At 47.5% G+C, this 22,907-nt stretch overlaps 1 protein-coding gene across 1 annotated transcript; it reads right to left on the reverse strand.

The window, feature by feature from the left end:
* Positions 1-2,294: 2,294 nt before the first annotated feature.
* On the reverse strand, positions 2,295-22,418 carry LOC134994877 (oocyte zinc finger protein XlCOF7.1-like). The gene is made up of 5 exons (XM_063951017.1): positions 22,353-22,418; positions 11,986-12,134; positions 10,546-10,737; positions 9,709-10,207; positions 2,295-3,425 (listed from the first exon to the last, which is right to left on the reverse strand). Exons 2-5 carry the CDS (start codon positions 12,061-12,063, stop codon positions 2,347-2,349), a joined length of 1,848 nt encoding a protein of 615 aa, XP_063807087.1. The 5' UTR covers positions 12,064-12,134; positions 22,353-22,418; the 3' UTR covers positions 2,295-2,346.
* Positions 22,419-22,907: the final 489 nt, after the last annotated feature.

Genomic DNA, 22,907 nt, shown 5'->3' on the forward strand with positions numbered 1-22,907 from the left:
CCAAATCCAGACCTCCATGGGTTAATTAATTTGATTTCCATTGATCATTTTTGTGTGATTTTGTTGTCAGCACATTCAACTATGTAAAGAACAAAGTATTTAATAAGAATATTTCATTCATTCAGAGCTAGGATGTTGTTGTTTTTTTAGTGTTCCCTTTATTTTTTTGGAGCAGTATACTTTACTCTGCACAACATGGATAAATATCCTTTAAAGCACAGAAACAATTCAAGTTACATTATAGTATTGCAGGTAAGTAAAACAGAATCATATCATGAGAGCCAAAACCCTATGGGGGCCATTCAGACCCAGCCGCAATAGCTGCCCGCAGCAGTTTGCTGATGGTGGCAATATGCACATGCGCAGCGGCTGCGCAGACACACTCATTGTGGCCGCATCCCTGCGACGTGAACGCGGGCGGGCCAGGACCATTTTCCAAGGGGTTGCGTGATGTCACATATGCATTCATCTCTGATTAACCCCCTATAAGCTTCCAGAGTGCACCTCATATCTCATCTTTTCCAAGTTACTACAAATGATACGAGATCGGTAGCAGCACTACTTTCAGGATTATTACACAGAACACACATAAAGGCTGACACAGCAAATAACAGTGACACATACAAGGGATTAATTAGAAATAAGGAAGCATAATAATCAAGTCTAATTATCAACTGGTTCTGTGCAGGACCCATACACCTCGTTACTGCCTCCAGCAGCCCCTGGTACTGTACTGCGGCCATCCGCCCAGTCTCCCCCCACTACTGCCTCCCACCCTGTCCCCCCAACTTCTTTCCCCCACTACTGCCACCGCCCTGTCTCCTTCCACTACTGCCACCCACCCTGTCTCCCCCCACTACTGCCACCCGCCCTGTCTCCCTCTACTACCTCCAACCCTGTCTCCCTCCACTACTGCCACCTGCCCTGTCTCCTTCCACTACTGCCACCACCCCATCTCCCCACATAACTGCCACCCGGCCCGTCTCCCCCACTACCACCGTCTCCTTCCACTACTGCCATCGCCCTGTCTCCCATCACTACTGCCACCCACCCTGACTCCTCCCCACTACTGCCATTGCCCTGTCTCCCTGACACCTTAGCGCTGCGTGGGGACAATATTACCCACAGACAGTGCCTCCGGCAGCCCCCGCTACAGCACTACTGCCACCGCCCTGTCTCCCCCCACTACTGCCACCCACCCTGACTCCTCCCCACTACTGCCACCACCCCATCTCCCCCCACTACTACCACCCTGTCTCCTATCACTGTCACCGCCTCATTTCCCCCTACTGCCACCGCCCTGTCTCCCCAAATGCCACCTTCCCCTCCAGCTACTGCCACCCACCCGCCTCCCCCCACTACTTCCATTGCCCTGTCTCCACTCTGACACCTTAGCGCTGCTTGGGGACAATATTACCTATAGACACTGCCTCCGGCAGCCCCCGCTACAGCACTAGTGCCACCACCCTGTCTTCCCCCTGACCTCTCAGCATTGCTTGGGGATTCTTTGTACTGCTGGTAACAGTCCTTCATCTGCAGGTGGAAGAAAGCAGGGCAGTAAGGAGGCAGAAGCTGCTTCTGGTACCACGGACCCTGGTCATGTAGGGCTGGGAGAGTCAGTAAGATTATGTAATAGTCACCATCTTACAGGCAGCCGGTGAATGGAGCAGAGAATGGGTGTTATGTGGCAGGAACGGGCTGGTTAGGTAACAGCATGGCTGCTGCATTCTGTACAAGCCACAAGTGGTGCAATTCTTTTGCTGGGAGACCCAGGTAGAGGACATTGCTGTAGTCTATGTGTGATGATACAAGTACATGTATGACTGTAGGTAGATCTTCTGAGGGAAATAAAGTGCTGGAGTCTGGCTATGTTCTTCAGATGAGGATCTGATTGTGGCTGATACCTGATGTCTAAGTGTCACTCCACCATCCAGGACACCAAGATTCCGCACAGGATCTGAATTCTGTATCTCTGAACCCCCAAGCGGTTGGTTGGTTTGCAAAGCTGAGCTGTAGCCCTGTCCTTTGTTGGTGAGCTTCTATCATAAGGACCTGTTTCACCAGGATTGAGTCACAGCCAACTGGCAACACCCACACCTGGAGCTCAGCTAGACAACCATTCAGGATTGGTACTGGGTACTCAGTACCTGGAGCAAAGACAGGTCATCGGCGTAGCAGTGGTAGATGAGGACATGACATCTGATTATTTCACCCAGTGGTAACATGTATATTGCAAAAAGCATAGGAGACAGGATAAGAACAACACATGGCAATGATAAGTATACTCCAGAAGATTAAAATGGTTCCTCACCTGAGTGATGTTTATTGTGTGCAACAAGAGATGATTTATTTCTCAGAATATAGAAATGGCCTCTCACCTGTGTGAGTTCTCTGATGTCTAACAAGATGTGATTTCCGTGTAAAACATTTCTCACACTCAGAACACGGAAATGCCTTCTCACCTGTGTGACTTTGCTGATGTGTAACAAGTTGGGATTTCCGTGTAAAACATTTCCCGCACTCAGAGCAAGAAAATGGCTTCGCACCTGTGTGACTTCTCTGATGTGTAAGAAGATGTGATTTCTTTGTAAAACATTTCCAACACTCAGAGCAAGAAAATGGCTTCTCACCTGTGTGACTTCTGTGATGTATAACAAGATCTGATTTGTGTGCAAAACATTTCCCACACTCAGAACATGGAAATGGCTTCTCACCTGTGTGACTTCTGTGATGTTTAACAAGATCTAATTTCCGTGCAAAACATTTCCCACACTCAGAACATGGAAATGCCTTCTCACCTGTGTGACTTCTGTGATGTATAACAAGATCTGATTTCCGTGTAAAACATTTCCTACACTCAGAGCAAGAAAATGGTTTCTCACCTGTGTGACTTCTGTGATGTATAACAAGAACTGATTTCCGTGTAAAACATTTCCTACACTCAGAGCAAGAAAATGGTTTCTCACCTGTGTGACTTCTGCGATGTCTAACAAGATTTAATTTCCGTGCAAAACATTTCCCACACTCAGAACATGGAAATGGCTTCTCACCTGTGTGACTTTGCTGATGTGTAACAAGTTGTGATTTTTGTGTAAAACATTTCCCGCACTCTGAACATATCAGTGGCCTCTCACCTGCCTTACCTGTGTGTGCGTTAATAGGCTTTGTGTTCTGTGTAAAACATTTGGCATCTATAGAACAGGGAAACACTGTATCTACTGTCAGAGCTGTAACAGATGCACCAATATCAGAGTGATCAGGAGAACATTTCCCAGGATCAGAGGGATCAGCTGATAGAGCTGGATGTATAATTGGGGTAATGGGATTATCTCCTGGAGAATCCTGTCTACTGTCATTATCTTTTATGTCACAATCCAGGGATAACATTAGATGTCCTTCTGAGATATTCCTGCTTGTGTGTCCATCTGCTGGAAATAAAACACATTATGAAATTAGACATTTTCTGTAACAATATTAATCTTGTAAACAATAGGAGAAGACGACTTTCTGGGACACTTAATTGTAAATGTGAAGCCTTTATAATATTGTGTCTCAGACTATCATTGTGTCCACCCTCCTGAGAACACTCACAATAACAAATGTAATATTATAATAAGACTTAGATATATCTCTCTCTTACCCTGGTAACTAACCATGAAGTATAAATGGAGATGTAGTCACTCGCCAAGTCCTATGTCAGCACCAATGTAAAACAATGGATGGGGAACATATCGTATGAATTGGAGATTCTAGATTAATAATAACATCAGTCATATGAGCTGATGGATCAGAGAAATGTCTCCTAACGTTACTCCTGGAAACATTGGTAAGGTAGCATTCCTTTATGTGTGTGCTCATACGCTGGTAAGCCTGTACAAGTGTTACTCACCCTTATATAACGTATATTGCTACAGCAGAGTAGGTGTGGAACAAGGTACTTTACATGCAATACACCATATAATACCCTGTAATCATCATCATCTGCTAGGTTATAATCTACATTCTCTTACGTCCTAGAGGATGCTGGGGTCCATTTAGTACCATGGGGTATAGACAGGTCCTTTGGAAACCACTGGCACTTTAAGAGTTTAATAGTGTGGGCTGGCTTCTCCCTCTATGCCCCTCCTACCAGACTCAGTTTAGAAAATGTGCACGGAGGAGCCGGTCACAGCTAGGGGAGCTCCTAGGAGTTTTTTTAGTTGTTTTTATTTTATATAGAGTTAGGTTACAAGAAGCCTCCCTGCTTTGTGGGACTTGGGGGGGGGGGGGGGGGAGGGGAATCAGGAATATGAACCAACCTCCTGAAGAGTTAATGGTTCTCTACTCCACTGACAGGACACTGAGCTCCTGAGGGTGCTGATCACAAGCCCACGAGGTGACTGCTCACTTCTGCAGCACAGCCGCCACCCCCTAACAAAGCCTGAAGAAAGAAAAGTGGTGAGTACAGCGCCAGCGTCTCGGTTAGCGGCAGGGTATGGCGGCACAAGGGTGGGAGCGCAGCTCTGACAGGCTGCGCTCCAGGAAGGCTCAGCAACACACAGTGTAGGCGCTTTGAGGGCGTCCTGAGCCAGCGCGGATAAACCTACACTGGTCACGCAGATAACAGGGGCTAATCCTCCTGTTATCACTAAAATCCTCAGGCCAGTATAAACAATTAGTGCGGGAAGCCGCATGCTATTACAAGGGGCGGGGCTTCCTCTCAGAGCGGATTCAGCACTCACCAGCGCCATTTTCTCTCTGCAGATCATAGGAACTAGGACACTGACAGGGAGCGCTGCCCTCCCTATTAAAGTCAGTCAGCACCGGGCTTTTATCATAATAACTGCCTACAGGGGCGCTGTGTGGCTGGCTCCTTATACTCTGTGACTCTCTGAAGGTACTCTGGGGGAAACTGTGTCTGACATTTTCCTGTGTGTGTGTGTAAGTGTGTGTGTGTGTGTGTGTGTGTGTAAGTGTGAATATCCATATTACCAAGTCTAAGGACTCTGTGTCCTGTGCTGCAGAGTGTGTATCTTCTCCTGAGGAGTCTATTCCATGTACTCAGGACTGCAATGTGCTGTCTCAGCCTTCTGAATCCAAACCCCCATGGGTGGATTCTTTAAGAGGAATGATATCCCAGATTTCAACAAGGATGTCACATACTGAGAAAGAGACGCAGGTTTTGAGACAATCTGTGGTGGGTTTGAAGTATTCAGCTCCCACTACTTCATCTAAAACCCCACCTACATACCCAAAAAACATACACTTGCCCAGATAATGAAAGCTGACACTGATACCGACTCTGATACAGGGGACGGTGATGGGGATATGCAGGGGGGGGGGGGGCTTCATCCCTTGCTAAAGGGGTGCAGCGAATGATAGAAGCCATTAGGGATGTTTTGCATATTTCTGTGAAGGTTCCAGAACAAGAAGAGGAATCTTATATTACAGTAAATAAGAAATCCTCCCTCACCTTCCCTGCTTCTAAGGAGTAAAACTCCTTGTTTGAAAAATCCTGGGAAACCCCAGAGAAAAAATTCCAGATCCCTAAAAGAAATCTCATTGCTTTCCCTTTCCCTGAAGAGGATAGGAAGAAGTGGGAAAACCCACCTATAGTAGACGCTTCTGTATCTAGGCTGTCTAAAAAGGTGGTTTTACCTGTCCCTGGTTCAACCGCCATAAAGGAGCTGGCTGACCGCAAGATTGAGACTATGGTGGTCATTTCGATTTGTTCGCTTGCAAGCTGCTTTTAGCAGCTTTGCACACGCTAAGCCGAAGCCTACTGGGAGTGAATCTTAGCTTATCAAAATTGCGAACGAAAGATTAGCAAAATTGCGAAGACAATTCTTAGCAGTTTCTGAGTAGCTCCACACTTACTCGGCATCTGCGATCAGTTCAGTGCTTGTCGTTCCTGGTTTGACGTCACAAACACACCCAGCGTTCGCCCAGACACTCCTCCATTTCTTCAGCCACTCCCGTGTTTTTTCCAGAAACCGTAGTGTTTTTTTGCACACACCCATAAAACGGCCAGTTTCCGCCCAGAAACACCCACTTCCTGTCAATCACATTACGATCACCAGAACGAAGAAAAAACCTTGTAATGCCATGAGTAAAATACCTAACTGCATAGCAAATTTACTTGGCGCAGTCGCACTGCGGACATTGCGCATGCGCATTAGCGACTAATCGCTCCGTTGCGAGAAGAAAATACTGAGCTAACAACTCGGAATGACCACCTATGCTCAAATCACTATACACTGCTACAGGCGTGGCTTTAAGGCCCACTATTGCTTGTGCGTGGATCTCTAAAGCCATAGAAAAGTGGTCAGGCACCTTACTAGAGGACTTATATACTATGGATAGGAGTAACATTGACTTGTTTTTGCGTCACATACAGGTTTCTTCAGGTTTCATGGTGGAGGCCATGAAGGACATTGGCCTGCTACTTCCATGGCTGTCTCAGCACGCAGAGGACTCTGGATACGCCAATGGACTGCGGATGCAAAGTCCAAGAAAAGTGTGGAGAACCTGCCATTCACAGGTCAGCCACTATTTGGGGACGCATTGGATGCGTGGATTTCCACGGCGACTGCGGGTAAGTCGACATTTCTTCCCTCTGCAGCAGCCCCAGCTAGGAAATCTTATCCTACACCTACACTGCATTCCTTTTGGACCGCAAAATAAAAAAAAATCCAAACCCCCTCCCACCTTCTTTAGAGGAGGTCGGGGAAGATCCAAAAAACCTGCACCAACAGGTTCCCAGGAACAGAAATCAGGTTCTGCTTCCTCTAAATATTCAGCATGATGGTGGACCTCTCAGCCTGGAGATCAGACAGGTGGAAGTGAGACTAAAAGCTTTCAGTCACGTCTGGGCGTCATCATGCCTAACCCCTGGGTGACGGATATTGATACCCAGGGGTACAGACTGGAGTTTCAGGAACTCCCACCTCACAGAGTCTTCAAATCAGGCTTACCAGCTTCTTTGACAGAAAGTGCTATCCTACAGGAAGCCGTTCAAAAATTGGTACGAACATATGTCATTGTTCCAGTTTCACCTCACCCAAAAACCAAGGGTTATTACTCAATCCTGTTTGTGGTACCAAAACCGGGCGGTTCGGTAAGGCCTATATTGAACCTGAAGGCGTTGAACCCCTACTTGAGGGTTTTCCAATTCAAGATGGAGTCTCTGAGAGCGGTAATCTCAGGTCTGGAGGAGGGGGAATTCCTAGTATCCCTGGATATCAAGGATGCGTACCTTCACATTCCGATCTGGCCGCCTCACCAGGCCTATCTACGGTTAACACTTATTTTCATATTTACTTTCATCCCTATCGTGTGTTTTGTTTCAATGTAATTCATTTCCTACCTTCACTTTTCACTACTTTACCTCTCACTACTTTATCTCCCCCTTCATTACCTCTCACTAATTTACCCCTGCTGTTTTCAGCAGCCTCTCTCACTAACCTATTTTCACTTTTTCACTATATATTTTTTTCACTTTTGTGTTGCCCTGGGGTCACTCAGCTGCTTCATTTTGGGGGGTCCCGCACCCTAGATTTGTACCCCCCAAAATGTTAGGGACTTGCCCGACTAATGAGGTCACCTGGATGCGGTGGGCAAGCCGTTACTTATGGCCATAACTATCCACGACCTCTTCATCTCCCACTCTTTTAACCTTCTCGCCATCACTGAAACCTGGCTCTCCTCCTCTGACACCCCCTCCCCTGCTGCACTCTCCTACGGAGGCCTCTCCTTCACCCACACGGTCAGACCTGATGGCCGCTAGGGTGGAGGCGTGGGCATCCTTCTCTCCCCAAACTGCACCTTTTGTGTCATCCCACCTGAGCCCTCCCTCACCTTCTCCACCTTTGAGGTCCACACTATCTGCCTCTTTTACCCCATTCACCTCCATGTGGCAGTGATCTACCGCCCCCCTGGCTGCTGTTCACCTTTCCTTGACAACTTTGCTGCCTGGCTTCCCCACTTTCTCTCCTCCGACCTCCCCTCTATCATCCTTGTTGACTTTAACATCCCTATCAACATCACTAATGCAGCTTCCACTAATCTTCTTGCACTTTCCACCACCTTTGGATTTTCTCAATGGTCCTCCACCCCTACTCACAATCTCGGCAACTCCCTTGACCATGTCTTCACCCACCGATCTGATCTCTGATTTCCCTAACTCTTCCTTCATTCTCTCTGACCACTATCTACTTTCACCCTCTCATCATCCCCTCTCCTCTCCACGCCCAGACCCAACATCACCAGACGCAATCTCGGGGCTTTCAACCCCGCTACCATGTCCTCCCTCGAGACTTTCCTCTCTCCTCTTTCCACCATGACCTGTCCCAACCAGGTAGCCACCTTCTGTCCCAACCCTGGCACACCAAACTAACATGATTCCTACAAAAATGTTCACGCTCCGCAGAACGCTCCTGGAGGAGATCTCACTCTTGGCGGACTTCCTCCATTTCAAGTTTATTCTCTCCTCCTGCCGCTCTGCTCTTTCTCTCGACAAGCAATCCTTTTTCCAAACACTCATCGCTTCTCAGTCCTCCAGTCCACACCGACTCTTTAAAACTTTAAAAATTCTCCTTCGACCCCCTCCTCCTGCCTCACTGTCACTGACTTTGCCTCCATCTTCATCTCCAAAATTGTGGCTATCCAAATTGACATCTACTCCCGTCAACCCTCTGCTGCCCCCATCATCCCTCCCCTCCATCTATCCCACCCTGTCCTGCTTCCGTCCCACCTCAGACAAGGAAGTCCACTCCCTCATCTTATCCCCCCTCAACCTGCCCCTTGGAACCCCTCCCCTCCCGTCTTCTCCGCTCCCTCTCCCCACTGCCTGCTCCCACATTGCTCACCTCTTTAACCTATCGCTCTCTACCGGCATCTTTCCCTCACCATTCAAACATGCTCTGGTGTCCTCTAGTCTCGAAAAAAACAACCTGAACCATTCATCACTCACTAGCTACCGCCCCATCTCTCTTCTCCCATTCGCCTCCAAACTACTTGAACGACTGGTCTACAGCCATCTCACAAGCTACCTCTCTGACAACTCCATCCTTGATCCACTACAATCTGGCTTTTGCCCACTCCACTCCACCGAGACTTTTTATTTTTATCTTTATTTCCTGTGATATGTATGAGATACACCAGAGAGTGTGGGGAGGTGACTGGTAAGATCTCTGGGCTGGTAACACACAGTGACATGATGTGAGGAGGAGAGCAGGATTATAATAGGGGCTGATGGCTCCTGATGTATGAGATACACCAGAGAGTGTGGGGAGGAGACTGGTCATATCTCTGGGCTGGTAACACAGAGTGACATGATGTGAGGGGAGAGCAGGAGTAGAATAGGGGCTGATGGCTCCTGATGTATGAGATACACCAGAGAGAGTGTGGGGAGGAGACTGGTCAGATCTCTGGGCTGGTAACACACAGTGACATGATGTGAGGGGAGAGCAGGAGTATAATAGGGACTGATGGCTCCTGATGTATGAAATACACCAGAGAGTGGTCAGATATCTGGGCTGGTAACACAGTGACATGATGTGAGGGGGAGAGCAGGAGTATAATAGGGGCTGATGGCTCCTGACTCCTCTACTGGGCAAATACAGTTCCCTAATTTGTACTGATAGAGGAGGGTGAAGGATAAGAGATTGCTGTAGTGACTGAGCAAGGAGAATATATGACTCTTTTCTGTAATAAGTGTTTATTACTCACCTGTGCTGGTATCTGTAGGGATTTCCTCCTCCTTACACTGCTGATAACCCCTCACATACGTCTCTTCTTCTCCCTCTATATCTTCTGCCTTTATATCAGTCACATACGTCTCTTCTTCTCCCTCTATAGCTTCTGCCTTCATATCAGTCACATACGTCTCTTCTTCTTCCTCTATATCTTCTGCCTTCATATCAGTCACATAAGTCTCTTCTTCTCCCTCTATATCTTCTGCCTTCATATCAGTGACATACGTCTCTTCTTCTCCCTCTATATCTTCTGCCTTTATATCAGTCACATACATCTCTTCTTCTCCCTCTATATCTTCTGCCTTCATATCAGTCACATACGTCTCTTCTTCTCCCTCTATATCTTCTGCTTTCATATCAGTCACATAAGTCTCTTCTTCTCCCTCTATATCTTCTGCCTTCATATCAGTCACATACGTCTCTTCTTCTCCCTCTGTATCTTTGACTTTAATATTATTTAATTGGGCTTCAGCCTATATAAACCATCAATAAAAGAAGACTGTAATAATTGTTGATTTCAGTAATAGATTAAACAATACAAATATAATGACACACACAGCTGTAGACACGTTCCCTGGTGTTACTATATAATGCCCCATTCCCAGCAGTCACCTCTCCAGTCATCACCCAGACACAACCCCTGGTGTTACTGTATATTGCCCCATTCCCAAGCGGTCACCTCTCCAGTCATCACACAGACACGTTCCCCGGTGTTAGTGTATAATACCCCATTTCCAGAAGTCACCTCTCCAGTCATCACCCAGACACGTTCCCCGGTGTTACTGTATAATGCCCCATTCCCGGCAGTCACCTCTCCAGTCAGCAACTGAATAATCTTCTTGGTGAGTTCCAGGATCTTCTGATCATTGTGTCTCTCATGTGTCAGTGAGTGAGGTGGAGGCACCGTGATGGGGCTCTGGGTTCTACTCAATCCTCCTGATACAGGGGGATGGCTGCTGGGTGTCTCATACTCATTGGATGTCTTCTTCACTATTGTGTAAACCTGTATAATGGTGGAGACATCAAATATCAATATATACACTCCCAGATCCCCTCACCTCCCCAGTCATGTCCCTGCATTATTACTATAGATATGTGATGTCACTGTGACACTCCCAGATCCCCTCACCTCCTCAGTCATGTCCCTGTATTATTACTATAGATATAAGTAATTTTTCTGTGACGCTCCCAGATACCCCAAAATCCCCAGTCATGTCACTGTATTATTACTATAGATATAAGTGATGTCACTGTGACTCTCCCAGACCCCTTCAATTCCCCAGTCACGTCCCTGTATTATTGATATAGATATAAGTGACGTCACTGTGCCGCTTCCAGATTCCCTCACCTCCCCAGTCATGTCCCTGTATTATTACTATAGATATTAGTGAGGCCACTGTGACTCTCCCAGATCCCCTCCCCTCCCCAGTCATGTCCTTGTATTATTACTATAGATAAAAGTAATTTCACTGTATAGCTCCAAGAGCCACACACCTCATTAGTCATGTCCCTGTATTATTACCATAGATATAAGTGACATTACTGTGACGCTCCCAGATCTGCCCCACCTCCCCAGTCATGTCCTTGTCTTATTAATTTAGATAAAAGTGATGCCACAGTGATGCTTCCAGTTCACCTCGCCTCTCCAGTCATATCCCTGTTTTATTACTATAGATAAAAGTGAGGTCTACAGTGACACTCCCAGATTCCCTCACCTCCCCAGTCATGTCCCTGTATTATTACTATAGATATATGGTCACAGTGATGCTCCCAGATCCTATCACCTCCCCAGTCATGTCCCTGTATTATTACTATAGATATAAGTGATGTCACTGTGACACTCCTGAATCTTCTCACATCCCCAGTCATGTCCCTGTATTATTACTATAGATATAAGGTCACTGTTACGCTCCCAGATCCCCTCACCTCCCCAGTCATGTCCGTTTTATTAGTATAGATATAAGGTCACTGTGATGCTCCCAGATCCTCTCATCTCCCCAGTTATGTCCCTGTATTATTACTATAGATATAAGGTCCCTGTGACACTCCCAGATCCCCTCACCTCCCCAGTCATATCCCTGTATTATTACTGTAGATATTAGTGAGGTCACTGTGACACTCCCAGATAAACTCTTGATTACTATAGATATAAGGTCACTGTGACGCTCCCAGATCCCCTCACCTCCCCAGTCATGTTCCTGTATTGTTACTATAGATATAAGGTCACTGTGACGCTCCCAGATCCACTCACCTCCCCAGTCAGCAGGTAGATGATTTCCTGGGCGATATTTATTATCCTCTCAGTCCTGTGACTCATGTCTTTGTCCATCCTCGGTGAATCAGAGAGAATACAGAACGTGTGATGTGTAATAAAGACTCCGTTCCCCACAGCTGGAGTTCCTGGAATAAATAGAATACATAAAACATACTGCACATGTAACATAGTAAATGTAGAATAGAGTGGTCATTAAGTCTCCTATTTCCCCACAGCCATAGAGTCCTGGTCATTGTCTCCGAGGTTCCCGTGACCCAGCACCATAAGGCTGTACTGCATAGTGGGCCTGATCTCGATAGTAGCGCTATTGTGGGTGGAGTCACAATGAGCTGATGTTCGGTACACCGCTCATGTGCACGACCCGTACGGAGCATGTGCTCTAGGTGTCCTGAGTTGTCAGACGAGTATGGCTGCAGCCATGAAGTGGTGTAAGGGTGAGAATTGGTTGTGAAGGGACAGGGTCTCCTGATGGAAATTTCATGGCCTCATTCATGGAGCTGCGGCGTACAGTCTCCGTGACCTCAGGTTTCACACATCCAGCCGATGGTGTAGCAAAGGTGGCAGGAGACAGGCATTGGAAAGGCGGAAGGAGACAGGCAGGGGAAAGGCGGCAGGAGACAGGCAGGGGAAAGGCGGCAGGAGACAGGCAGGGGAAAGGCTGCAGGAGACAGGCAGGGGAAAGGCGGCAGGAGACAGGCAGGGGAAAGGCGGCAGGAGACAGGCAGGAGACAGGCTGGGGAAAGGTGGCTGGAGACAGGCTGGGGAAAGGTGGCTGGAGACAGGCAGGTGAAAGGTGGCCGGAGACAGGCAGGGGAAAGGCGGCAGGAGACAGGCGGCAGGAGACAGGCAGGGGAAAGGCGGCAGGAGACAGGCAGGGGAAAGGCAGCAGGAGACAGGCTGGGGAAAGGTGGCTGGAGACAGGCAGGTGAAAGGTGGCCGGAGACAGGCAGGGGAAAGGCGGCAGGAGACAGGCTGCAGGAGACAGGCAGGGTAAAGGCGGCAGGAGACAGGCTGGGGAAAGGTGGCTGGAGACAGGCTGGGGAAAGGTGGCAGGAGACAGGCAGGGGAAAGGCGGCAGGAGACAGGCATGGGAAAGGCGGCAGGAGACAGGCATGGGAAAGGCTGCAGGAGACAGACAGGGTAAAGGTGGCAGGAGACAGGCAGGGGTAAGGCGGCAGGAGACAGGCAGGGTAAAGGCGGCAGGAGACAGGCTGGGGAAAGGTGGCTGGAGACAGGCTGGGGAAAGGTGGCAGGAGACAGGCAGGGGAAAGGCTGCAGGAGACAGGCAGGGGAAAGGCTGCAGGAGACAGGCAGGGGAAAGGCTGCAGGAGACAGGCAGGGGAAAGGTGGCTGGAGACAGGCAGGGGGGAGGCAGCAGGAGACAGGCAGGGGAAAGGCTACAGGAGACAGACAGGGGGGAGGCGGCAAGAAACAATGTGGTTGAAGTGATAAACCAGTGATAAATGCAAGGTGATAAACACACCAACCAATCAGTTCCAATATGTAAATTAACAGTTAAGAGGTGATTGGCTTTGCGTGTATCACCTTTAATTTTTCACTGGTTTACCACTTCCTTATGCCATCTCCAGGTTAATACATCTGCCCCATTATTTGTTCTCAGGAGATTGAATAAATTCTTTTTTTTTTTTTAACTGAAGAAATTTTATTAGAGAAGATTTTCAATACAGATCATACACAACGCTTTGAATACAAATAAAGCCAAGAGCACAGTGGTAGTACGTCTGTAAACCATAATACAGGGAAGTAAAGTAATAATACTAAAAAACGTGAAAATCAGAAACAAAAAGAGAGTAAAGGAAAGGAGGAAAAGAGAAGATAGAGAAAGAAAGAAACACAAAATAGGGGAGATGCTGACCGTCAGTATTCCAGGGAAAATGTAGAGAACCTGCGCATAAACATGTACATTCTGAACTAAATAGTAGGCAGATACTTAGGGAAAACGTACAAGGCTCATGTGTATAGTCTATCCTTCGACCGTTAGCCCTACTCGGGATATGTCAGGAGGGCTCGGTCTCAGCATTTCACTCGTTCTTAACAACAGAGAAGTTAAACAGTTACATATTACGGGACACGTCAATTCGGGGGGCAACACAGGAGGAATAATAATCAAACCAAGGCAACCATTTCAGTAAAGGGGATTGTGGAGCTAAGGAATATTTAACGCTCATAGTTTCCATTTCAAAATTGCGCTGTATGGACGCTATAATTTTGGACAAGCGCGGTGGATCTGTTCTTTTCCAATATTGTGCAATGGCGGCTCTAGTGGCTATGAAAATATGGCCTATAACATAAGAGTGTTCAGAAGGTACGTAGGGAGGGAAATAATGCAAAAGAACAATCTCAGGACGGTGGGGGAGGATTACCTTTGTGACCTTTTCAATTAGTCCAAAAACCTCCGTCCAAAGCGGCCTAGTAACCGGGCATGACCAGAATACATGTATTAAAGTACCCTCTATCCCACAATGTCTCCAACAGAATTTAGAGGAATCTGGCCAAATCCTATGGAGTTTATCTGGTGTGTGATAAAGGCCATGGATTAGTTTAAACATCATTTCAGTGTGGTTGATGCACCGAGACATTTTAAAAATATTCATGAAAATATTTTCCCATTCCTGTTCTGTCAGAGGGATATTAAATTCTGTCTCCCATCGCTCCTGAATATGTAATTTCATATCGTTGTACGGAGAGAGGAGAGTAACATACCACTGAGATATACTGCCTTTGTGATGTATGGAGGAGAGGTTACTCAAGATATGTGGAGGGGGAGTAGGGGAGGAGAGAGGATTAGATATATTCGCCATTATCCAATGTCGTATCCGTAGATACTTATAAAAGTCCTTTGACGGTATCGAATGTTGGGATTGTAACTGCTGGAAAGTTTTAAGCCCTGCGTCATCGTATAAATCCCTGACCAGCCGAATGCCAAGCTCCCGCCAGTTCCGCAAAGGAAGGTCTGGGAGCAGTTTAGAAATCGCTAAAATGGATAGGTGTGAGGAGGGCAGCGGGCAGTCACCCAGATTAGTAACTAGTCTGTCCCAAACTTTAAGAGAACTAGTTACACTTCTCATAAGTTTAGTAGAAGGGGGTCTATGCGAAGGTTTGACCCAGATTAGGTCTGAAATAGGAAAATCAGAGCACATATGTCTTTCAATATCTACCCAAGGTTTTTTACGGACTCTGTCCGGAGCCAGTCCCTCATCTGATCCAGGAGACATGCATGCTGGTAAAGTTCAAGGTTAGGGAAAGCAAGACCTCCGCTACCTTTGGATCTAAACAAACGGGTTCTAGCTATCCTAGGTTTTTTACCCTTCCAAATAAAAGTAGACATAACAGTATAGAATTTATTAAGGAGAGCAAGCAAGACTAAGTAAGGTATGGCTCTAAACAGGTAAAGAATTTTAGGGAGGAGCATCATTTTAATTGATAAAAGTCGTCCTAACCAAGAAATTTTGTAATTCGTCCACTGTTTAGTGAGGGTTTTGAAATGGTCTAAGAGAGGGAGGTAGTTACAGTCCACCGCGGAATGGGATCTGGAGGGGATCCTGATCCCAAGGTATTGAAGGGAAGAGTCTTGCCAGGTGTAGGAATATGTAGATTGTAGGGATTGGAGTGGGATCGGTTCGATGTCAAAAGCTAATGCCTCTGTTTTAGCTGTATTCAATTTATAGTAGGAGACGTTGGAGTAAGCCTGAAGTATATCTTGGATAGCTGGGAGAGAGGATTCAGGTTTAGTTACAAATAACAGGACGTCATCTGCAAACAGGCAGATCTTGTGTTCTGTGGGACCTATATGAACTCCGCTAACAAGGGTAGACAACCTAACTTTCTCTGCCAGAGGTTCTATTGCTAGGATGAAAATTAATGGTGACAGCGGGCATCCCTGGCGAGTGCCGTTGGTGATGGGGAAAGGATCGGATAAAAACCCGTTACTAAAAACGCGCGCTGACGGATGTGTGTATAGGCGTAGGACATTTTGTAAGAATTGTCCCCCAAACCCAAATCTGGCAAGAACTTCGGACATGTATAACCAATGAATCCTATGGAAAGCTTTCTCTGTGTCAAGAGAGAGCAGTAGTAAGGGCTCCCGAAGTGTGGAGTGAGCTTCTAGAAGGGAGAAGACTCTCCGGGTGTTATCAGGGGCTTGGCGACCGATAGTGAAACCCACTTGATCTTGATGTATCAAAGTGGGGATCAAAGGATTCAATCTATTTGCAAGCAGTTTGGCATACAACTTAATATCTGTATTCAAAAGTGCTATGGGTCTATAATTTGCGCAGAGAGAGACGGGTTCTTGCCAGGTTTGAGAATCGTTATCACCTGTGCCTCCAACATTTCTCCAGGAAAAGGGTTAGAGGAGGCGTCAATGTACAAATCGAGAAGAAGTGGGGAGAGTGAATCTTGAAAGGTAATGTAAAAGAGATTAATAAACCCATCTGGGCCGGGGGCCTTGTCCTTTTTGAGGGCTTTCAGAGCGGTCTGGATTTCTCTCAGTCCAGGGCGTGCAGAGTGTGGAAGCATCCTTGGGGGAAATGGAAGGCAGATTAATGGAATCTAGGAAAGACCGTATAAGCTGCAAGGAAGGTTGTGGGGTGAGGGAGTCATGTTTGAGGTTGTACAGTTTCCTATAGTAAGAAGCAAATTGGTTTGCAATATCTTTAGGGTTCAGGGACTGCGATCCGTCTGGGTTAGTCAAATATTTAATTCTATTGATAAGATTTTTCCCTCTGAGTTTCCGAGCCAATAGTTTACCAGCCCTATTGCCTAATGTATAATATTTTTGGTTTAGGTTGGAGACTGCTCTTAATATTTTTGGTTTAGGTTGGAGACTGCTCTTTGTACGTGCAAAAGGTACAGATTGTTCAGTTTTCTCTTCGCTTCAGTCAGAGACGCGAGAGTGAGATCGTCGGCAGGGGATTGTTTATGTTTAGTTTCTAACGTCGTCACCTCTAACTCATAGGCCAACTGAACTTCCCGGTCCCGGCGCGCTATATGAGCTGAAGCATGGATAGCTGCACCTCTCAGGACTGCCTTAAGGGCACACCAGTGATTAGAAATAGAGGTATCAGCGGGGTTATTAGTGGCCAGATAAGAAGACAAGGCCTCTCGTAATATAGAGACTCCGTCCTCATCTTTCAAGATGTAATCCCGCAACCTCCAAGAGCGTGGAGGGGGGCTAGACGGTTTGTATGACCAAGACCAAATTAGAGGTGCATGGTCTGACCATGAAATCGGCAAAATTTTAACGGTAGGGACCGATTGTAATGTCCATTTATCCGTCAGAAGCAAATCGATCCTAGAATAGGATCTGTGTACTGCCGAATAAAATGTATAGTCTCTGGCACCAATATTCCTGACCCTCCAAGCGTCATATAGATCGAATTCAGTTAGTAATTGTGAGAAGGAGGAGGCTAGGGATTTAGCCGCGTTGGAAGATTGTTTATCAAGTTCGAGGATTTGTCTAGATTAGGGTCCGGAGCCAAATTAAAGTCACCCATAAGAAAAGTCGCACCTTTCCTAACATTATACAACTTTTGAAAAAAGGATCTCAGAAACCGGGGTTGGTTGGAATTAGGGGCATAGAGGGAAACCAGAGTAACATATCTATTCCGCAGTTTCCCCACTAGAATCAGACAGAGTGATACATAGCACAGCGAAAAGCATCAGTAAGAATCGGGTCAAATTGTAATACATATCAGCATAGCCCTCTAAGAGAAAAGAAGCAAAGTCGGCATTCATAGAGAAAAGAAAATAGAAAGAGAAAACAAAACAAAAAATAAAACAGGGGAGTAAAACAGAAATAGCATCCATAAAGGATCTAGAGGTCCCGTCACATGGGTACCATGACGGGTAGATACGGGTGGGTGGCGTGTCGGCCAAATATACCCACCGTCGCTTCCAAACCAGAGCATAAGTAGCAGGTAATTATCAATTGCAGAAATAAAACAAGATAAGCAAGGTCATCCTAAAATAAGAATAAATGGACATTCGCTATCTAATCAAAACTAGAACAGTTCTACCTCAACCTAGGATTAACGAAGACACTGGAACATCAGGCGAATAACATAGCCTATAGTATAATAAACACAGATAAACCTGTAAAGAAAGAAGATTAAATACTAGTTATCTTATGGTTAAACCCAGGTAGGTCTCAGCCCGGAGCCAATGTCCAGTCTTGGGCAATTCGTTTTGGTGATGTAGCGGGGGGGACAGGTGGTATGTCGAGAAGGATGTCCCATTTTTTCAGGATTTTAGGCCCATCCTCGGGGGTGTTGATGACAGTGGTAATACCATTACGTAGCACCATTAGCTTAGTAGGAAATCCCCACTTATATTGGACAGTAGCTTTCCGTAAGGCTGACGTAATAGCGGAGAACGAACGCCTTTTAGCCATAGTCGCTGGGGACAGGTCCTAGAAAAGTTAAAGAGAATCCAGACAAGTCGCCGTAGGTGAAGAGGGCATTGCTGCACGCAAGATCTTTTCCTTAATGTGGAAGTAGTGAACCCTGAGAAGTGTGTCCCGGGAGGCCTGAGCAGGTGCTTGCCTAGATTTTGGGAGTCTATGGATCCTGTCGATCAAAAGATCAGGTAGCAGGGCATCAGGTATTAATTTATGGAAAAGATCGGTGGCGTAGCCATATAAATCTGCATTAGAAGCATCGTCTGGGATGCCTCTTATTTTGATATTATTCCTACGTGATCAGTCCTCCAAATCCGTAGTTTTGTTGCGGATGTAGGAGACTTCCTCTAGGAGAGAGTCGTGTGCGGTGATCAGATCATTGTGTGATGCGACCAGCTCCTCCATCTTATGCTCAATGTGGTCCGTCCTGTCACCAATTTCAGAGCTATCGGAGCGAAGAGCTTGTATGTTAGATCTAAGCTCGGTCGAAATGTCAGACTTGAAAGAGGCTAACAAGGAATGGATAGAACGTAGCGTGACCGGACCATCTAGAGAATCCATATCAGCTTGTGCTGCGTTAGCCGGGTTGCATAGCTTTAATAAGGTTGTTTGAGATGATTGAGCCAGAGTCGGCGAGGAAAGGGATGTGCGGGGCTTGTTACCGGAGGAGGAGGACCCGAAGAAATTCACTTGCGGAGCAGATTTAGACCCCTTCCACTTCTTTGGAGGCATGTCGAGATGTCCCAAAGGTGGATTAGTAGATTATACAGGTAAAGAGAGGATGACCGTAGCAAATGGTTATTCCGGCAGGAAGCGACAGTGAGGTAGACATGATGTTAGAAGGACATATCCTCACGGTGTAGTCGCACCATATGTACTGTAGTTGTTAGCAATTGGTGCAAGACTGCGTGATTTTGGAGAATCAGATTATATGTACGAGAGAACAAAGCTGGGGCACGGGTCATATGCTCCCTCCCCAGCTCCGCACCTGAAAAGTTCCCAGCCTGGACCAGCCAGCAGCCAGGGTCTGCAGTGTATGGGTTTTCAAACAGCTGGGGAGACACTGTGGAGTAACTCAGCTGGTGTACAAGAGGTGTAAGTAGCAGCAGCAGCAGCAGCTCTATGTAGCCAGCTCTCCTCTTCCACCTCCAATATCGCCGCCGCTATTGAGCTCCTGGTATATGTGGAGTTAACTCAGGGGTCCCCACCTCTGGGGGACGTTATTGACCCCCCAAGCCACACCACAGTCTTCTTAACGCCGTTTGTGGGCGAAGTGGCCTCCCGCAGCAGCGCTGCGTCTGTGCGCCCGTCGTTGCCCCTACCAAGATGGCCGCCGGCACCGGACACTCGCGGGTGCCTCCGCGGTCTTACTCGGCTCCCAGCGCCCGGTCTCAAGAACACGGCCACTGCCGTTCGGCTCCCGTCAGCGGCGTGCAGGGGATGTAAGTGGGAGCGGGGGCCGTTCGTGTCCACACGGCTCCCGGAGGCTCCGGATGTCCGGCCGGGGGGCGACCAAATCTAGGTCCCGGCTTCAGATTTAGAGGTAGGCTGCAACCTGCAAGAGCAGGTTAAACCTGCTCCCCGGCTCCGCAGCTTTTCCCCTACAATATAAAAGGCGCAGTGTAAGATTGATGAGCCTCTGGGTGGTTGGATACTTCGGGTGGGTTGCCAATAAAAGGATTATAATGGACACAGCAGCACGAGCTCCCCTGAGACACAACCAGTCAGCTCGACAGCTAGCCACCCCCCCCCCCCCCCTCTCTGCTGCTTTTGACACTGTTGACCACTCTCTTCTCATACAAACACTACAATCCCTAGGTCTTCAGGACACGGTTCTCTCCTGGTTCTCATCCTACCTATCTAATCACTCTTTCAGTGTTCACTTCTCTGATTCTACCTCTTCTTCTCTACCTCTATCAGTTGGAGTACCGCAAGGCTCAGTCTTGGGTCCTCTGCTGTTCTCAATCTATACCTCATCTCATCGCTGGGTGATCATATCGTACAACCCATTAAGAACCTAGCAAGCTGGTGGACCATTATGAACAGGTAGCATCTATCCTTGTGCATCAATGCCTATTCCCCCATAGATTGTAAGCATGCGAGCAGGACCTTCCTACCTCTATGTCTGTCTGTTTTTACCCAGTTTTGTTCTATTACTGCTGTTCTAATTGTAAAGCGCAACAGAATATGCTGTGCTATATAAGAAACTGCTAATAAATACAACACAGGCCGCTCCCCCTGTATACTATGACAGCACATGAAGCTACCGCTGTATATTATGACAATACGGGCCGCTGCCCCTGTATACTATGACAGTACAGGAAGCTACTACCCCTGTATATTATGACAAGACAGGCCGCTGCCCCTGTATATTATGACAACACAGGAAGCTACCCCTGTATACTATGACAGCACAGGAAGCTACCCCTGTATATTATGACAACACAGGCCACTCCCCCTGTATACTATGACAGCATAGGATGCTACCCCTGTATATTATTACAACACAGCGCGCTCCCCCTGTATACTATGACAGCACAGGATGCTACCCCTGTATATTATGACAACACAGCCCGCTCCCCCTGTATACTATGATAGCACAGGACGACAACACAGGCCACTCCCCCTGTATACTATGACAGCATAGGATGCTACCCCTGTATATTATTACAACACAGCGCGCTCCCCCTGTATACTATGACAGCACAGGATGCTACCCCTGTATATTATGACAACACAGCCCGCTCCCCCTGTATACCATGACAGCACAGGATGACAACACAGGCCACTCCTCCTGTATACTATGACAGCACAGGATGCTACCCTGTATATTATTACAACACAGCCCGCTCCCCCTGTATACTATGACAGCACAGGATGCTACCCCTGTATATTATGACAACACAGGCCACTCCTTCTGTATAGAAAGACAATACATGCCGCTCACCCTATATAATAATAGTAACAAGACACCACAGGCCCCTCCGCCTGTATATTATAACAACACATGCCACTCCCCTGTATACTATGACGGCACGGAATGCTACCCCTGTATATTATGACAACGCAGGCCACTCCTTCTGTATAGAAAGACTATACATGCCGCTTACCCTATATAATAGGTGGTCTTTTGTATGCCGAATGTCGGGATCCGGGCGCACAGTATACCAGCGCCGGAATCCCGACACCCGGCATAACGACAACTATTCTCCCTGGAGGGAGAATAAAATAGTGTGGGGCACGTAGCGAGCGCCGGCATACCATACTACACCCCTATATAATAATAGTAACAAGACATCACAGGCACCTCCACCTGTATAAAAGGGCAACACAGGTCGCTCCCCCTGTAGAGTAGGACAACACATAGCGCTCCTCTGTATAATACAATGCCATTATATGTATAGAATAACGGTAACGGCGGGGTCTGTGCCACCTGTATTACGGTAACGGCGGGGTCTGCACCATCTGTATTACGGTAACGGCGGGGTCTGCGCGACATGTATTACAGTAACGGTGGGGTCTGCGCCACCTGTATTACAGTAACGGCGGGGTCTGCGCCACCTGTATTACGGTAACGGCGGGGTCTGCGCCACCTTTATTACGGTAACGGCGGGGTCTGCGCCACCTGTATTACGGTAACGGCAGGGTCTGCGCCACCTGTATTACGGTAATGGCGGGATGTGCGCCCTCTGTATTACGGTAACGGCGGGGTCTGCTCCACCTGTATTACGGTAGCGGCGGGGTCTGCGCCACCTGTATTACGGTAATAGGACACTAGAGTGTCAGCCACCTGTACAGAGATAATGCAGCACCAGAGGCTGCTCCAGCTGCACTATAACAAGGCACCAGAGGCTGCTCCCCCTGTAGTACAGAACCTGACACCAGAGCTGCTCAGCCTATAGAATAATAATAATAATATCATTACCTGCTGCCAGACACAGCAATGGCTGCTCTCTGCTCCTGCTGCCTTGTGGGAATGATAGAAGGAAGGCGGAACTCAGACCAGGGGAAAATGGCCGCCGCTCCTGACGTCACTACACGGCCAGGGAACCTATTGCTGCTGCCGGACTGGTCTACAAGAAAATGGCCGCCGGCCTCCTGCACTGAGGACATGTATGGCAATCGTAATAAGAGAGGGCAGGATGACGGAGGGGAGGGGCCAGTAACCAGGAAGCAGCCTGTGCCAATCATGCCCTACTTCCTGCCTGTGCGTTCCACCTTACTTCCGGACTGTGCGTTCCACATACAGGAAGTGAGTTTTCATCGACTGCTGCAGCCTCGCAGTGTCCGTGGAGATCAGGTAATGGTTGAGTATATTTTCTCTTCGCCGTAAGGACGTGGTCCTTCTGATGAAGAGAAATTATCTCAATCTATGCAGAGCAGTATACTTTACCTTCGCCATAAGGACCTTTTTGCCACCTAGTGGTCAGGTCCTGCACATGAAAGTAAATCAACCACTTCTACCAACACTTGGCTATTT

The sequence above is a fragment of the Pseudophryne corroboree genome, unplaced genomic scaffold (assembly GCF_028390025.1).
Source record: "Pseudophryne corroboree isolate aPseCor3 unplaced genomic scaffold, aPseCor3.hap2 scaffold_1334, whole genome shotgun sequence".
In the NCBI taxonomy this organism is placed as follows: domain Eukaryota; kingdom Metazoa; phylum Chordata; class Amphibia; order Anura; family Myobatrachidae; genus Pseudophryne; species Pseudophryne corroboree.

What these genes read in the sequence shown, in the direction of transcription:
- LOC134994877 (XM_063951017.1), bottom strand. Translation starts at nt 12,063, where the DNA reads ATGGACAAAGACATGAGTCACAGGACTGAGAGGATAATAAATATCGCC. An exon ending in TTCAGTTGCTGACTGGAGAG is followed by an intron (nt 10,208 to 10,545) that starts GTGACTGCCGGG and finishes TGGTTTATATAG; the next exon opens with GCTGAAGCCCAATTAAATAA. An exon ending in CCCTACAGATACCAGCACAG is followed by an intron (nt 3,426 to 9,708) that starts GTGAGTAATAAA and finishes TATTTCCAGCAG; the next exon opens with ATGGACACACAAGCAGGAAT.